The following is a 17168-nucleotide window of genomic DNA, read 5'->3' as shown; positions in this document are numbered from 1 at the left end:
CGTTAGGAGGTGCAGTGTTCTGTAACGCTCTTTGCATCCCACACTGTTCCTGTGTGACAACAGCTACAAGGACACATCCCTGCCAACAAACACCAGGCAAACGTTGCCAAACTAGGTTGGCATGAAGAGCAGGCAGGATATTATGGGAAAGATACCTCCTGACTAGAGGAGACCCACCAAATAAACTGGTCCCCAGGTGAAGGGAGTCTTGGTTTCTGTGCTTTAGCACCAGATTGACCACAGCAAGAGGCAAAATGGGCTAAAGCAGCTTTAAAGCACACAGTGAATCCTAAATAAAGAAGCAGCTTGTTACAGATTGCCCACTAATGAATGTGCATATGTTGTCTCTTCAATTGGGTTGATGAGCTGTGAACCTGCCTTGGGTGTCCTCCAGCCTGCTAGTGCTTGAGACAGGCAGTCAGCAGCACCTTGGGGCTCTTCAATTGCATCCCTAAAACTTCATCAAGCCATTTAGGAAGTTTTAGTCACTGCTTGCAAAGATTAAAACAGGGCAGATTGCTTTTCCTCTGTAAGCCAGCTGAAGGGTTCCCTCTGATTGTCTTTCAGCTGGAATCCTGTATTTGAAATTATTATCCACAGGAGACAAATGTACTGGGTGTGTTTTTGTTAGATCTTAAACATTTGTTCTATCAAGAGGTACAGGAAAAATCTATCTTCATGCAGTGATAAGGCCTGATGGCTCGTATTTACCATTCCAATTGTATTAGTTGGGGTGTCGAAATTAACCCCAAATCAAGCATTATAATTTGGGAAATTCACATAAAAGGCTGTAATGCAAAATCCCAACATGTCTGTTGCTTTGAAATGTCCAGTGAAGGCACCAAACCATCCTGCCTCTACCCTGGGGCCATCACATCAACTGATGACCATGCAGATGGCACCTTAATGCTACAGGCTCAGAACATGTGAATCTGATTTGAGACATCCAGTCAGTTGCTTTACCCAACTCTGAGATGGCTGCAGTTTCTTAGATGGATTAATTATAATTTTCTTGAACTTTCAGATTTCTTAATAGTTTACATTTAAATCTGAGCTTCCATTGTCTGTAATTCCTGCCCTTGGGATATATCTGTCCCTATGGTGCTGTTAATCTGTTGGCCTGAGTCATGTTTTGTCTCTGTATTTAACATTTTTCTCTTTGTGAATTCCGTTGCTGGTTTCACTGAAAAGGCACCACAGGGAATTCTTGAGGCCATCTCTAGTAGTTTAAAAATATGTAATCTGTTTTGCTGTTATGAATTTTTGTTCTTGCAACAAGTTTTTCCCTACCCTGCCTTTATTTTATACTCTGGAACATTTTAAAATCCTGGGATTATCCTGGTTTTTAACACCAGTTTACCACCATTCTGCATCAAATAATAACACAGCCAGAGATTATAATTCAGGGTTTGTTTTGTCATCCTCACAGAATCATAGAATCACAGACTGGTTTGGGTTGGAAGGGACCTTAAAGCTCATCCATTTCCAACTCCTGTGCCATGGACAGGATCACCTTCCACTAGAGCAGGTTGCTGCAAGCTCTGAGCTTTCTTGTTGACCCCTTCAGGCACTGGAGCTGCTCTAGGGTCTCCCCTTCAGGAGCCTTCTCTTCTCCAGCTGCCCCAGCCCAGCTCTCTCAGCCTGGCTCCAGAGCAGAGCTGCTCCAGCCCTCGCAGCAGCTCCGGGGCCTCCTCTGGCCTCACTCCAGCAGCTCCACGTCCCTCTTGTGCTGTTCCCCAGAGCTGGGTCAGGGCTGCAGGGGGGGTCTCCCCAGAGCACAGCAGAGGGGCAGGATTCCCTCCCTGACCTGCTGCTCACACTCTGGGGGTGCAGCCCAGCATCATGTGAGTTTGCCCTTATCCCTTTCTTGCTGAAGTTGCCTTTTGCCACAGGGTGGCTTTTAACAATAATAGGATTGAAAGTGATCTCTTTAAAAAGAAAGCTCATTTGTGCAGCAGAGCTGTAGAAATGAAAGTTCATGAGAAGTTAATTAAGAACTGTGAAGTAGCTGCTCCCTCCCAAGAGAACTGGCAGAGATGCCATATGGCCGAGCTGGACTTCCCATCATAGTGCTGTAGGGGACTGGAGCTGCGTTGTTCATGGAGACACTGGTGTTGGCCTTTGTGCTGTTGTTTAGCAGAGAAGTGTGAGCGGAAGCAGAAGTCAGAAGGCTCTGGCTGGCTTTCCAAAGGGTGATCTTTAACTTGATTTGTCTTGAGAGCAGTAGGTGGTAGCAGCTATTCTTGGAAGGCAGAAGGAGGCTGTTGGCCATCAGCATTTGCTAAAAGGGCATCTTCTAGTTATGAGAAATGAGAATATTAAGAAATAACTGTTAATTAGAAGTATTTTGTTCATGTACAATATTACTGCAAGCATTAATTGAGGGAAAATGTAGAGGCTCAGCATTATAAAGATCATTTGCAACAAGGATGGCCCAATGTTTGGTGCCGAGTTGGAGAGATTTTTCTTTGGTGTTAAATAAAGAACATTCTGTAAATGCCTTTCCCTGATTTAATCATTGTAAGTGATGTCAGAGACCAAATCCCTATTTTAAGTACAAACCTAATTCCATTTAACTCTGACGCTGTGGGTAGCATGTCTATAGTTAGGTTGGCACACTGTCCTCACCCCCTCAGAACCCAACATGAAGATGTGAATGAAGGTGACAGGTTCATAATGGGTTTTGTGCTCAGGCTTTTACATTCTCCCACATTTGCTGTTTATATGCTTGGTTTTAAGGATTTTTTTTAATACTTGGACATGTATTCTTTGGGCACATACCTAATATATATTTAAAAGCAGCTGGACATGACAATGTAGGTTAATCCTTCTCTTTAAGTCATTGCTAGAGTAAAGCCAAGGCCAGATTTTGATCACAGATGCCTTACTAGGCTGCAGGGTCAGAGGCTGTCTCGTGCTGTAGGTCTCTGCCTGGGTATGATGCTGTGTTGTCTGTTGTTTGTGAAATTATAGAGAACATGTAGAGAGAGAAGATGCCACATCTAATAGAAATATTTCATCCAGTGAAACCCTATTTAATTGCATATTAGTTAATTGTGGTTCTTTGGTCTTCCACTGTGCATGGAAGTCACAGCTTCTCTGGGCACCCTGTGCCAGCGCTTCAGCACCCTCACAGAGAAGAGCTTCTGTCCAAGAGCTCATCTCAGTCTCCCCTCTGGCAGGTTCAAGCCATTCCCCTTGTCCTGTCCCTACATCCCTTGTCCAAAGCCCCTCTCCAGGTTTCCTGGAGCCCCTTTAGGCACTGGAGCTGCTCTAAGGTGTCCCCTTCAGGAGCCTTCTCTTCTCCAGCTGCCCCAGCCCAGCTCTCTCAGCCTGGCTCCAGAGCAGAGCTGTTCCAGCCCTCGCAGCAGCTCCGTGGCCTCCTCTGGCCTCGCTCCAGCAGCTCCACGTCCCTCTTGTGCTGTTCCCCAGAGCTGGATCAGGGCTGCAGGGGGGGTCTCCCCAGAGCACAGCAGAGGGGCAGGATCCCCGTCCTGACCTGCTGCTCACGCTCTGGGGGTGCAGCCCAGCACACGGGGAGGTTCTGGGCTCAAGTGCACATTGAAGCTGGGTCATGGGGAGCTTCTTGTCAACCAACACCCCCAAGTCCGTCTCCTCAGTCCTTCACCTCCAAGTCCCTCTCTCCCCAGCCTGTGTTTGTGCTTGGAATTGCCATGGCCCTGGTTCAAGATCTTGCACTTGGTCTTGTTGAACTTCCTGAGTTTTTAACCAAGTATGGTGTAATATATATATTAGGCATTGAATTTTGTTAGGATTTACTAGGATTTGAGGCCGATAGCATGGTTATGGGACAAATACAGTGCCCTCAATGCTGTAGAGTTTAGGTATTTTCATCATTTTATCTTGTAGGCTGGTGCACAGATGTGGTGCAATTGAAATGGGATAACAAGAATCCAGAATCCATGAAAGCTTAATTACAGTATATGTGTGCTTAGAAGACATTCATTTGACAGTGCCTGCTGGTGTTGTGTGATACAACAGGTATCTATAGTGCTTGAAGAACCCTACCATGATCTAATTTGTCTCCCTTGGGTAGGGTGCCTTTTGCAGTATCCAAATGCTGGCTGCCAAGCAGCAGGTGAAGGGCACAGCTCCCTCTGGGAATGACAACAGACACTGATTCACAGTGTGTTTGAAGCTCTTTAAGATGGGACTGACTTCACCTTGTTGCAGTCCTAGAGAATCGCATACACATTTCTGTAAGTGCTTACACCGAGGCAGATAAAAGATTTAAGACTGGAATTAAAAATAGGTGTGATCCAGAAATGAGAAGAGATACAAAGATAGATTCCAATCTTACAGACTTAGGATTTTCTTTCCTCACCAGTGAACTGTGGAAAGGATGATGAAGGGGGAGATAACTAATAATATCTGTTATTACAAAAATAAGAAATCAAGAATTCAGCTGTACTGTTCATGTGCATTTGTTAAGGCAGAAACCTGTGTCTGTGCACGCTTATGTAGAGCAACGCTTTGATTTATGAGTAGAAGGGAAGCAAAGTGAATGTAATTTCTTCTACAGTCTTACTGCAAACTGGCCACAGGGTTTGCTGCCTTTTGGGTTAAATTTATGGCATAAACCAGAAGGTAAGTAAGAAGGTGTTACTGGTTGTAGGTTTCATAGTTGTTTTTCTGTCCCCTTGATAACTTTGCACTTGCAATAGCAATGCTTCCAACATGTTGGCTGTAGGATCTGGAATACGATGTCTCTCCAATTGCATACATTAATACCTGCATTAATATGGATTCTTGCATATGTTTACCTTTCAAATGGCTTTTCTTTTTTTCTTTTTAGGTTATAAACTCTGTGTTTAAGACCATTCTGGACTTAACATATCCAATAACCTCTATGTTTTCGGGAGCAGCTTTTAACAGCAGCATCAACAACATCTTCAAAGATAAGCAGATAGAGGTAGGTTGCTTATTCACTTCCTGCACAGTAAGTGATGCCACCGTGCTCTGTTGCAACAGAAATAGCTTTCTTCCATGCTAATGTGAGATACGGGGCTGTGGGATGACTGAAAACATGTGAAAACTGGGACTGTGGTGTTACATGAATATAGGAAGGAGCCTTGTGAGGGTGCTGAGGCGCTGGCACAGGGTGCCCAGAGAAGCTGTGGCTGCCCCATCCCTGGCAGTGTTCAAGGCCAGGTTGGACAGAGGGGCTTGGAGCAACCTGCTCTAGTGGAAGGTGTCCCTGCCCGTGGCAGGGGTTGGAACTGGAGGAGCTTTAAGGTCCCTTCCAACCCAAACTATATGATTGTGGTGGATTTAGAAAACCCAAGGAGTATATTATTTGTAGCTCCTTCTGTTCTGTTTGACAAAAGGGTCCTGTTGTCTGAGAGCAAAAGTTAAATAGTGTCACTAAAGTAGAATTGCTCAACTGTTTTATCATTATTATTCTGCAAATCAGGTTTCAGAGACCCTTAGGGCACAGCAGAAGGTCTTGAAGAGGGTAGCAATGGGTTTGGCTTTCTTTTTACTTGAATTTTTATGTTTTAAGCTAGAGTGAGTTTTAATGAACAGCCCATTGAAAACTGCAATAGCAACCAAGTATTTTGGTTCCTGTTTTGCATTGGTGACCTTTCTGTAATTGCTACTTGTGTGGTGTGCCTGAGCTGATGGCCACCCTCAGAATCCCACCTACCCTCCAGCAGTAGGAATTCATAAAGCACACTATCGATCAATGGTTGCCTTCCTAGATCACCAAGTCCTGCAATCTTACCTCATTTGCAGTTTTAAGCAAATTATTCGTGTGCTTGGAATCCTTGTGATGAAAGATTAAGTAGCAAATTAACACTATATACACTTATAGAAACACAGAATCCCAGACTGGTTTTGGTTGGAAGAGACCTTAAAGCTCATCCAGTTCCAACCCCCTGCCATGGGCAGGGACACCTTCCACTAGAGCAGGTTGCTCCAAGCCCTGTCCAATCCAGCTTTGGTAATTTTCTGCCGAGAAAGCAGAGCTTCAAATATATATATTAAAAATAATGTAAAATAGATCTGCTTCAAATACATTTATTAAAAATAATCTAAAACATTCCCTGCTTAAATGCAAGTATGAAAGTGATTAATCATCACATGGCTTAAAATAGCATCTTGCTGTGCAGAGTGGGGCTGGAAACAAGCAGGTTTGAGAGTGATAAATCCTTCTGAGGCTGGAATTATTTTTGTTGTGTTGTTGGGCAGCACCAGCCCCACTCTGTCAGCTCTTTGATCAGGTGTGTTCCTTCCTGAAGCCCTCCAGCTCCTATCTTTGGTTTCAGCAGTGCCTGGTAGGCAAACATGTGATTGTCCGATGACTGAGGCAGCCGAGGAGCTGCCGTGCAAAGCCCCCAGACCTTCTCGGTGGTGGGAAGTGTGGTCTCCTCTTGGGTAGCATGGTGTGAATTGCAGGTGGTACATTGCAGTGTGAGGCTGTAGGATAACACCAAGCAGAGCTTTGAGAGGGAGGGAGTGACAAAATGGAAGAGAATCGCTGAGCTTAGTTGGCCCCAGCTTCCCTTGCTCGCCCCATCGCTGCTTTTGATTTCAGCAGTCAGTTTATAGTACTTGCCTTCAAGATGCAGCAGATTCCTTCCTTACGATTGTTACAGCTGTAGTTGTATGATCTGTTCTAACCTTGCAGTTACAGGGATGTCTTGTCCAAGAGAAATCCAGTCCCAAGGCCTGCAGCAGTATTATGGAATCATAGACTCATTTGGGTTGGAATGGACCTTAAAGCTCACCCATTTCCAACCCCCTGCCATGGGCAGGGACACCTTCCACTAGAGCAGGTTGCTCCAAGCCCCTGTGTCCAACCTGGCCATGAACATCTTTGTGGGCATGTGCTGATCCTTCAGTCAAAACCCTTCAGTCTGTGCTTGAGGTTTTCCTCACTTTGGAAGACTTCCATCTGATAAAGAAGAAGAAATGCCGTGTAGCACTGCAGGGAAGGAGACAGTTACTCCTCCATTGCAACTCGTGTTATCAGTGCAGGGTAACCAGCCATGACACTAAACAGATGGAAATTGAAAGCTGCCCAGGTGTAAAGGGTGACTTGGAAAGTCACAGAAGCTGAACTCAGATTCATTCAGCCTTGAGCAAATGTTTTCTTAAAGCATTATTTCAAAGCATCCAAACTGCAAACATCCATCTTCTCTCAGTAGCTGGAGTGGTTTTGGAGGGGGGTGTTTAGCAATGATTTCCAACTGGAAATACGTAGTAATAAGAGTTAATAATAGGCTTACAAACAGGTTGTGTTTGGATGCTTGGCCACAACTGCTCCTTCCTGAGAGCATGCACAGTGACCAAGGCTGAACCCCAAGATGCTGGGATGGACTTTGGCCCTTGTGTCTCTACAAAAGCTTAAAATCAGGAAGCACTGGGCCAGATCCTCCTTTTTACTCCCTGTGGCTGTGAGATGGCACTCCTGCACATCTCGTGTGTGCCCTCATCCCTCTCCTGCAGCAGCAGCACTTACGTTGAGCTGTTATTTCTGACATTGAATAGGGGGTTCCATTTTCTCCTCAGTTTGCTCTCCAGCAGCCTGTGGAATGTAGGAGGCTCCTGGTTCCCGGCACGCTGGCTGGGGGTAGCCCTGGTTACCAGCCACCCCCGTGGCTGCAGCTGCAGATGTCAGCCAAAGGAGCTACTCCAGAAGAGCTCAGCCTGCACCAGTTCCTCAGGAAAGCACACAGGGAACCAGGACAGGGACTGAAAGAGATTTCACAAGAAATACTTATTTTCCTCTGAAATTACCCATCCTTATGAGAGAGCACCAAGCTCTGGAAGTCTTATCCCCCATGCTGGAAGCACAAAGTGCTCTTGCAAGTCGTCTCAGCTGGAGGCTCAGGTGTGAGGAATCAGAAAATTCTTTTTATCAAGTTGTGCTTCAGACTTGAATAATGCTCTGTCCTCAAAAGAAATGGAATGATATCTGAGAAACACAGCCTTCATTACTGCGTGATAGGTCTTGCTTTAGTTTCCTTCGTGCACGTGTCTGCTTGAATTTGAAAGGAAGAGAGACTTTTTTCTCTGTTCCCCTATTTTTGCTTAAAATGTGGTTGATGCACTGAAATCTGCAATCCTCAGAATATCTTTAGCATGGAGAGGCACCCCTAATACTCTCGTAGTCACACTTTATTCATCCGCCTTCCCATGGCATTTATAGCAGATGGGTTGTAATACTTGTGCAGCATCTGTTAGTCCTCCCCAGTTCCACCATCTTTGCAGAACTGCTTAAGAGATTAAACTTGTTAGGAAAAAAGCCTTTTTGAATTGAAGAGCACAGACTTCCACCAGAGACACAGCCTGGCCATTGAGGAAGTGCTTCTCAGCTCATGCTGGTAGCTGGAGTCCAAACCTCCCATGTTTGGTCTGAGTTCAAGGCACATCAGAGCTGTGCTGGAGAAGTCCCAGACACTTTGTCCCATGAACAAAGAGGCTGGCTGCATGGAAAGGCAGTTTTACCTCTTCAGTCTTGATTCAGCTTTGCTAATTGGCAGAGCTCTCTCAGCTATTGTTCTCTGGGCATAAGCTCAATTTACTCAAACAGGTCCTCCTCCTGGCCCTTTGCAGGCTACCCTTTCATTAAACACCATGGAGACTTCCGAAAACTGTCCTCTTTCTGACAAACTCCTGGGCAGTTGGGAGGTCACCTCCCGTTCAGTTTTCCAACTGGTGGGGTGTGAGTGCAGACACAGGTGAAACACAAATGGGAACATCCCCTGCCAGGATGTTGTTGGTTTGGCTGTTGAATAAGCTCATAAAGCACTTAGCATAGCCATTCTCTTTGTATATCCTTCTCCTCCTTATGTTCCCCACTCCTCACTGCTCTTTCACCCTGCAGTATCTCAAGCAACCTCTGGGGTCTTCTTGAAGATTAACCTTGCAGGATTCTCTGTTCCTGTAGGGAATGCTGCAGTGCTTTGTGTTGTTCTCTTTGGCTTGAGGCACTTCAGGTCTCAGCAGCATCGCTCTGCCTCTGCTGCTGAAATGATCTCTAGCTTCATCCGCACAAGGTACAAATTGAATGTCCTTTGGTCAAGAGGCCATGACTTACATTGTTCCCTCTTTGTCTTGAGCTGAAGCGAGGGAGATGATGCCTGTTACAGGCTTAGTTTGGGGCTGGAGGGAGCTAAGTAATTGCATGCTCATCCATGGTGAATTTGATTCTGGAAGACTTACTCTGTGGAGTGGATCAACACCACCTTGAATGGAAACAGTCGGATGAAGTGCAAGAATGGCCATTACTGGATGAGATCAAAGGTCTTTCTAGCTTTGTGCCATGTCTTCAGGGGAGGCTAAAAGCAGCAGGTATTTGTTGACCTAGGTAAGAACCGAATATATAAAGGTGAGACTTCCCTTCACGTTGTCCTCCAGCAATAAGCAGCCCAGGGATCTCTCTAGATAAGTTACTATTAGACCCCCACACTTCATCTGGAATTAAAACAGGTATCAGAAAGAAGGTGAATTTCAGTTTGCGATGAGGCTTCTGTGCTGTTCTGGATGCTGGAGAGTCTTCTGGAACAATTCTTTCTTGCTATTAAAAAAAGGAAATAAGGGGTTTTGTCTGCCTTGGCTCTAATGTTTGCATCAGAAACAAATTTATGAACTCAAGCACAGAGGTGACGGGTTTTTCTCTATCAATACAGGTGTTTTGTGTCATAAATCCAGAGGTTGTTGCTTTGGTTTGTGTTAGAAGTGGGGTTTAGTTCAAGTGCAGGGTTACGGCTGTAGTAAAGCTGTGACCTCCTCTGTTGCAGGACCTGTGGATTCCTTACTTTGCCATCACAACAGACATCACTGCCTCAGCAATGCGGGTTCACACAGACGGTGAGTGTTCAAGCGGGCCTGAAATAATGCTGTGAGACTTCCCTGGCACCCTTGCTCCTGGAGTTTTCCTTGCCTTTAAATTTGCCTTTCCTTTTGTTTCTCCCTTCTCTGTTACTTGCTGAGCACCAAACTCTGGCTGTTCACAGATAATAAGGAACAGAGCTGTTGGGAAGCAATGAAATGAGATGTTTTATTCACTGATTAGAGAGAAAATGCATCCATCGACACTATTCTGTTTCCTTAAAACATCCCATTAAGTGCAGGTGTTTTAGCCATAAATCAGATCCTTTTTTAAGTTATAAATTCCTATAAATGAAGCAGTTTTCCCCCATAAAGAGTCCTATGGAAGCAGAGGCTGGGGTGGATTCTTATTTATGTCCAGTCCTCTTTACTTCTCTGGTGGAAAACTGTAATGCACTTCACTGACTGAACAGAGGAGAAAGATCGGAGCTCCTGATATGCTGCCAGGATGTGGTGACAGCCCTGTGGGACACTTGCTTTATTTTTGTCTATTTGGGGTAACTGTGCCATGACTCAGGCTTCAGTTAAGACAGTACAAGCCCCCAGGTGCCCCAGGTATTTTGGGTAGCTGGAGCCTTTGCTGCCAGGTCTCTGATGTTTTATCTTCTGAGCTGGCTCAGCTCCTATTCATTCCTGCCATTAAATGGCTCTGACACAGGCTTTGGTGACTAAGGACAACCAAGGGGGAGCTAAAACAAGCAGAAAAAGGATTAACCTTTCTCAGAGGTTTTGTGTTTCCATTCTGCAGCAGGTTAAGCCAATCGAGGTCAGGGAACTCACCCCATCCAGCTGCTTGTCCCTGTGGAAGTTTAATGTAAGGATAGAAATCAGCTGGAGAATGGTTATGGATGTCTCCAGGATTCATTGACAGGAGAGGAAGGAAGTTCAAGGTCAGGTTGGAGCAACCTGCTCTAGTGAAAGGTGTCCCTGCCCATGGCAGGGGATTGGAACTGGATGAGCTTTAAGGTCCCTTCCAACACAAAGCACTCTGTGTTAAGTGGCAGGTTCCCAGCTGCTGCAAGTTCCCATCTTGGTTTCATCTGTGGGGTGTAGAACATGAAGTCAGCACTTTTCTTGTGTGGAAGTTGCAATTCAACTAAAACTATTAATAATAAACTCCAAATGTGCTAGTATTGACCTGTGCTAAAGAGTAGGAGTTAGAGTTAAACAGAACTGTTACATATGTTTAAAAATAAAAGAGAATAAAAAAGATCAATTCTCAGTTTGCTGGTGGGAGTTGCTGATTGAAGCACCAAGCAGTTAGTTATTGACAAGTGAGCTAAGGCTGAGGGTCTTACTTATTTTGGTAATTTAAAGATTCACTTCTCAGACAAGACTCTTGGCCTCGTTGGAAGTGCAGTGTCACCCCAATTCAGCTGATGCAGATGCTGAGAGAAATCAAGAAATAAGAGCCTTAAAGCTGAATGTTTTACAGAAAACAGATCAATCAATTTCTGCTTGATTAAACTTCCTGGTTTTACCAGCTTATAAAGGCTTATAACTTTCTGCTTCACAGTGCTATAAACAGCAGTGTCCTAGGAAGAAATAAGATCTCCACCGTGCACTTACCCTGGTTTTACAAGTGAAAATACTTGGTTATTGCAGAACAGGGAAAACAGACTTTTGGGGCTTTTACAGCATCTATTTTTCATGTTCAGCTCCTGCTAAATGTCCAGGGTTTGTGGATCCCTGTAGAACATAATGGCTTTAGCTGCCCTTTGGGCTGCTTTTTCATTCTATCCCTTTTTCCCCAGGGAAGCCTTTTTCTTTCCTTATCAGTGTAAGCTCAACAAAGCACTAAAGATGATCCCTGCAGGCTGGCATATGCTGAAATCTCCTTGAAGGCAATAAACATGAGGCATGGGCTTAAAGCTGTGGTTTCTGAGGCCTTTGCCTGATAGGGTGTCTGAATTGTGTGGAGATTTTGGTGTTGGGTTTTGTGGGGTTTTTTTTGCCCTCGCCAGGATTGTGGTATAGAAAATAATAAACTGCTTTAATAACTTTCTAACAGTATCCTCAGGAGAGCCTCTATCTCCTGATTATTTTCGTGAGTACAAAAGCCTACCCCACCTCTGTGGCAGTATTTAATGCTGTTGCCATTCCCTTCCTCTCCTTCCTGCAGGCTCTCTGTGGAGATACATCCGTGCCAGCATGTCCCTCTCTGGGTATATGCCTCCTCTGTGTGACCCAAAGGATGGGCACCTCTTGATGGATGGAGGCTACATCAACAACCTTCCAGGTAGGTGTCCAGGTCAGCTGGGAAGAACACAGCCCATCAACCAGCCTGCAAACCTTTGTCCCCTTATTTTTTTCCCCAGTAAAGAAAATAAGGAGTGTTATTTTTCATCAGGGCTGTATTTGCTTAAAACAAAGAAACGGAAATAGCAGAAAATAGAGACCCAGAATCTCCATCTGACATTCTCTGTGTCTGTAAGGAAAAGGAGGAATTGCAAACCACGCTTTCCACCTGCACAGATTGGAGAGGGCAAAGGGCACACATGCAGGTGACACTGGGTGGAAAAGACACAATAGACTAAAGGAGCCGAGGGATAGAAATCCAAGTTACAGAAAGATCTGATTTAAATAAGTTCCTAAATTAAACAAATTGGCTCCTCAGAGCTGTGGTTTTCCTACGCGTAACTATTCTGGAAACTGCAACTATCTTGGACTCAGGGGGTGTGGAAAAAAATATACACTGATTCTGTGAGGTATGTGTCCTTCTCTTCCCTCCCTTGGCACTTCCCATATCCAAAAGCTGCAGCTAGTCCTTTTACTGACCTTGAAGTAGGAGGTGTTGCCTCATTTCTCTCTCACTTTCAAATATGAATCTTCCTCTTGGATCCCAAAGCTTTTCTTAGACTGAAATCCTCCGTGCTCCTCCTCTCCTTCATTACCTTCTATCTGCAGGGTTGACCCAGCAATGCTGACTCCTCTTTAAGGCCACTTGTTCCTTCTACAGGTCCCCAGATCTTTTGTTCTTGTGAGAAATGTGCTGCACGAGGTAGAATTAATGTGGCTTCAATGTGTTCTTTCACATTATACATCATGGTGTAACTGTGGACTCGAGCTGTGGGTGTCCCACCTCCTCTGTGCTGCTGCCTTCACATGGGTTCTGGTGACAGTGTGAGAGAGTCAGGTCATCCCACTGATCTGGGGCAAAACATACCCCAGAGGGGCTGTTCCCAGCAGTTTGGCAATGGGAACTCACCTGAAGTTGCTCAGGGGCTTGGTCAGTGCAGAGCAGGCAGCACGCTGGGATCCTGGCATTAAAACGGAGCACATGGGGCAGGGCAGGAGCCTCCCTGAGGGAAGAATGATTTCTCAGCAGAGTTACTGCAGATATTTATATCTGAGGCTGTTCAGAGACACTCCTGGTAGGTCCAATGTCAGGTTATGTACTGCCTAGCAGTGCATTAGTCCTTTTGCCCAGAGAAGCTGTGGCTGCCCCATCCCTGGCAGTGTCCAAGGCCAGGTTGGACACAGGAGCTTGGAGCAACCTGGTGTTGGAACTGGATGAGCTTTAAGTTTGCTCCCAGCTCAAACCAGCCTGTGGTTCTATGTGTGCTTTGAGTGAGCAATGCCAGGGTTGCAGCTCTGGTACTGACATGTTCCCTAGCTGATGTTGCACGGTCCACGGGCGCAAAGGTGGTGATCGCCATCGATGTGGGGAGCCGGGATGAGACTGACCTCACCAACTACGGCGACTGCTTGTCTGGCTGGTGGCTGCTCTGGAAGAGGTGGAATCCACTGGCTGAGAAAGTCAAGGTATTAGAGGCTACATTAAAATCCAGGTGCTTTGTGGACAGAGCAGGAAGCTTTCCCTTGCTCTTTCAGGGAGCAAGGCTGGTGAAAGAGCGTTGTCTGTCTTGGGTTTGAGCTCTTGCTCATGGAGGAAGACAGCTCGGCCCAAAGGAATGGCAGTGAGATGGGAGAAGGTAGAGCCACAGTCTGGGAAGGAAGTGATACAATTGTTAGAGCAAAGAAGCCTTTTCTTAGAGGTGCATTACGTTTTGATAAAGTCAGAATTTATTTATTTTACCAATAAATGTAGTAAGTTTGTCCAGTTCAGTGTTTCTATGTGTCTCTGAACCGTTGATTTAGGGACATTTTTAGCATTAGGCCAGTAATTAACATTACTGCTACTGTTGTGGGAATGTTTGGGGCGTGGGAATGGAAGATCCTGCCTCTTCTCAGTAGCACTCAGTGAAATATTACAGCTGTCTGAATGGCCATAAGCACATGTGGAAACGTGGGATTCCTTCTGAACATCAGAAAACATCTCTTACTGGGGGTGGTGAAACACTGGCCAACCAGGAAGACTGTAGGGTGTCCATGTGTGGACATACTCAAAACTCAGCTGGACATGGTCTTGGACAACCTGCCCCAGCTGACCCTGCATGAGCCAGGGGGTTTGGACTGGTTGATCTCGAGAGGTCCCTGACAACCTCAACCATCCTGTGACATCTCTGCCCTAGTGCTACAGATTTCTACCTGCCTCAAAGGATCACTGTGCCCCTCAACTCAGCAAAGATCTGCCTCTTAAGGTACCACTATATCCTGGAATGAATGACTCAGTTCAACCTTGAACTGCAGCAGTATGTTTGAAGGCAGTTCCTTTTCTGTTGGTTATGGAGCCTGGGAAGCAGCCGGAGGTGCTGATGTGTGAAGTCTTCAGCAGGCTTCTGTGAGAAAACAAGCAGATAGATAACTTTATTTGTCTCCAGTGTGAATAGAGACCATATTCCGAGATGGGAATTCTGAGTGGTGTGTGTGGCCTGGTTGGCAGGTGCTGAACATGGCCGAGATCCAGACACGCCTGGCGTATGTGTGCTGTGTGCGGCAGCTGGAGATGGTGAAGAACAGCGACTACTGCGAGTACATCCGCCCGCCCATCGACCGCTACGGCACGCTGGAGTTCGGCAAGTTCGACGAGATCTGTGTAAGTGCATCCTGGGCAGGGCAGTGCTGCTGCTCCACACAACTCTGCTGCCCTGTGCTGCTCATGAGTCCCCAGGCAGCTGGAGAACAAGACAAGTCAGTTGGCACAGAGTGAATAATTGACACTAAATAATGCTGGGGAATGATTTCATGGCTGCGAGGTTGGATTAACATCAGGAATCTGGTTGGTAATCTTCATTATGCAATGGCCTGTGAGCGGATGGGTTGCCTCACTCTGTTTCATCACAAGTCTTGCTCAGCTGCTTGGTTAAAACTCGGGTGTCTGAGCTGCTTCGGGCAGTTGGGGTTTGTCAGATGGTGTCATTTCTCTCCCTTCATTATGTGGCTTGTTGCTGGATGAAAGATTTGCAGAAGTCTGTAGGGGAGGCTGTGAATCACTGAAGTGGAGGGCTAAAATATCTGGCTTGGTTAACGTTTCAACACTTCTATTAATAAAACATATCATCCACAATTCCTCTGCACCTGATAGCAGGAAAATGGCACCAAGGTCGGTGGAAGGACATTGTAAAAAGGGTACTGCCAGGTTACATATCTCTGGGATTTAGTTCTGTTTGTTTATGTACCAGAAAGCAGCGTGAGAAGAACTGACCCCAGATGTGCAGTGAATTGTCTGAGTGACAAAACCATCTCTGCTCAGGTTGCAATAATGAGAGCAGTTCTGGCTCATTGTCTCATGTCAAGGAAGTTATTTCACTGTCTCTTTCCATTCTCTGCCTGCTTCTTCCATCTTCAGGTGTTTCTGCAGAGCTTTGCTCTTTTCCTAGGCTGGACACCTGCCCCCCACCCAGTTTTCTGTAACTCCATCTCATTTATGGATGTAGTGAGACCCTACAACACTGGTATATACTCCACAATACCTGGTATACTGTGATTCTGTGAATATTCATTAGGCTGCAGATTGATTTAAAATCATAGAACCATGGAATGGTTTGTGTTGGAAAGGACCTTAAAGCTCACCCAGTCCCAACCCCTGCCATGGGCAGGGACAGCTTCCGCTAGAGCAGGTTGCTCCAAGCCTCTGTGTCCAACCTGGCCTTGAACACTGCCAGGGATGGGGCAGCCACAGCTTCTCTGGGCACCCTGTGCCAGCACCTCAGCACCCTCACAGGGAAGAACTTCTGCCTTAAACAGGGGAGATGTAGGTTAGTTATAAGTTTTATACTGATACTGTCTTAGAAATACTAACCCAAACCAGTAATACAGTTAAACCCTGCACGTTCACATCTGAGGGAGTCCCTGGGACCAAGCAGCAGCTATTCCAAACCACCAGCTGATTTCCCCAATATAAATATTTTCTCAAGGATATTTGGTGTCTCACAGCTCCTGGGCAAACAGTGGAGCAAAGACTTGTCTGATGCTCCTCTTTGCTAGATGGAGTGCCCTGGCTGTTTTGACCGTCAGGCCTAACAGTTCATCACAGTAACAGAGAGTGAAGAGTCAAATCGTTGTTCTGTCTCTGTGTAACTTGGTGTCATTAAAGAGATTTAAAAAGGCCAGGGAAATTTTTTCTCAGTGGAGTAAAACTTGAGGAAAGTTCAGCTTCTCAAAGGTGTCACTGTGTGTGAGCAAGTCCTTGGCACAGGACACTGCAAGTACAAAGGGGCCGCACTTCCTGGGGTTTCATTCCCTGCACTGTAGCTAAATAACCTTTGCCCACAGGGAAGCTTTAACCTGTGCTGACCTTAAGGGAAAGGGCGATCTCCGCACTCCTTCATCGTTACAGTTTAGGAAGTTGTGGGGATTTTAGTTTTAGCTGTGTACCTGGATCTTACAGAAAATAGAAATGAGCACCATATAACCATTCAGCACGTTCAATCCCCTTTTTCTGTCAAAATCGCTCTTCTGGATCAGCCTAGAGTGACATCAGCTGCATGTTTTTTCCCAAAGCTCAAGTTCTTGTGGTTATTTTGGATCTGACCTAGCCAGCTGTAGATCTGTCAGTCCCTTTTCCTCCTGAGTAATCACATCCACCCTGGCTGACAAGCTGCGATAGATGATGAGAGGTGGATTCCAGCCTGAGTGCCTCCCCTGCTTTGAACCTGGGTCCAAAAACCAGAGGGGAGGCAGCTCCAGCTCAGCCAGGGCTGCTTCAAGCGCTCAGAGTTGCCACGCAAGCCTGAGGTTTACTGTGTGCTGCCAGTACAAGAGCTAGAAATAGGATCCAGGGCTCCTGTCACCTGCTGCTCTGTCCATTCAATTTGATTTTTCAACATCATTTCTACCATCTTGTTAGAAAGAGTATAAAACCTGGAGCAATCTCTTTATTTTTCCAGTTGTTTCCATGCTAATGCTGCAGTACCATGTTATTAGAATCCCAGAGTGGTTTGTGTTGGAAGGGACCTTGAAGC

General features: G+C 45.8%; 1 protein-coding gene across 1 annotated transcript in view; it reads left to right on the top strand.

Annotated features, from left to right (window-relative positions):
* Window positions 1-17168, top strand: part of LOC104410702 (patatin-like phospholipase domain-containing protein 7) — a gene marked incomplete at its 5' end in the record, with an annotated part of 34602 nt that overhangs the window by 4103 nt on the left and 13331 nt on the right. The window contains 5 exons of the mRNA XM_010020949.1: window positions 4817-4933; window positions 9771-9840; window positions 11984-12100; window positions 13478-13626; window positions 14648-14800. Of these exons, the coding sequence (XP_010019251.1) occupies window positions 4817-4933; window positions 9771-9840; window positions 11984-12100; window positions 13478-13626; window positions 14648-14800 (606 nt within the window). The remainder of the gene's footprint in view (window positions 1-4816; window positions 4934-9770; window positions 9841-11983; window positions 12101-13477; window positions 13627-14647; window positions 14801-17168) is intronic.

This window comes from Nestor notabilis, unplaced genomic scaffold (genome assembly GCF_000696875.1).
Source record: "Nestor notabilis isolate BGI_N333 unplaced genomic scaffold, ASM69687v1 scaffold8428, whole genome shotgun sequence".
NCBI lineage: Eukaryota > Metazoa > Chordata > Aves > Psittaciformes > Psittacidae > Nestor > Nestor notabilis.
This window is presented reverse-complemented; position numbering and strand designations above follow the sequence as displayed.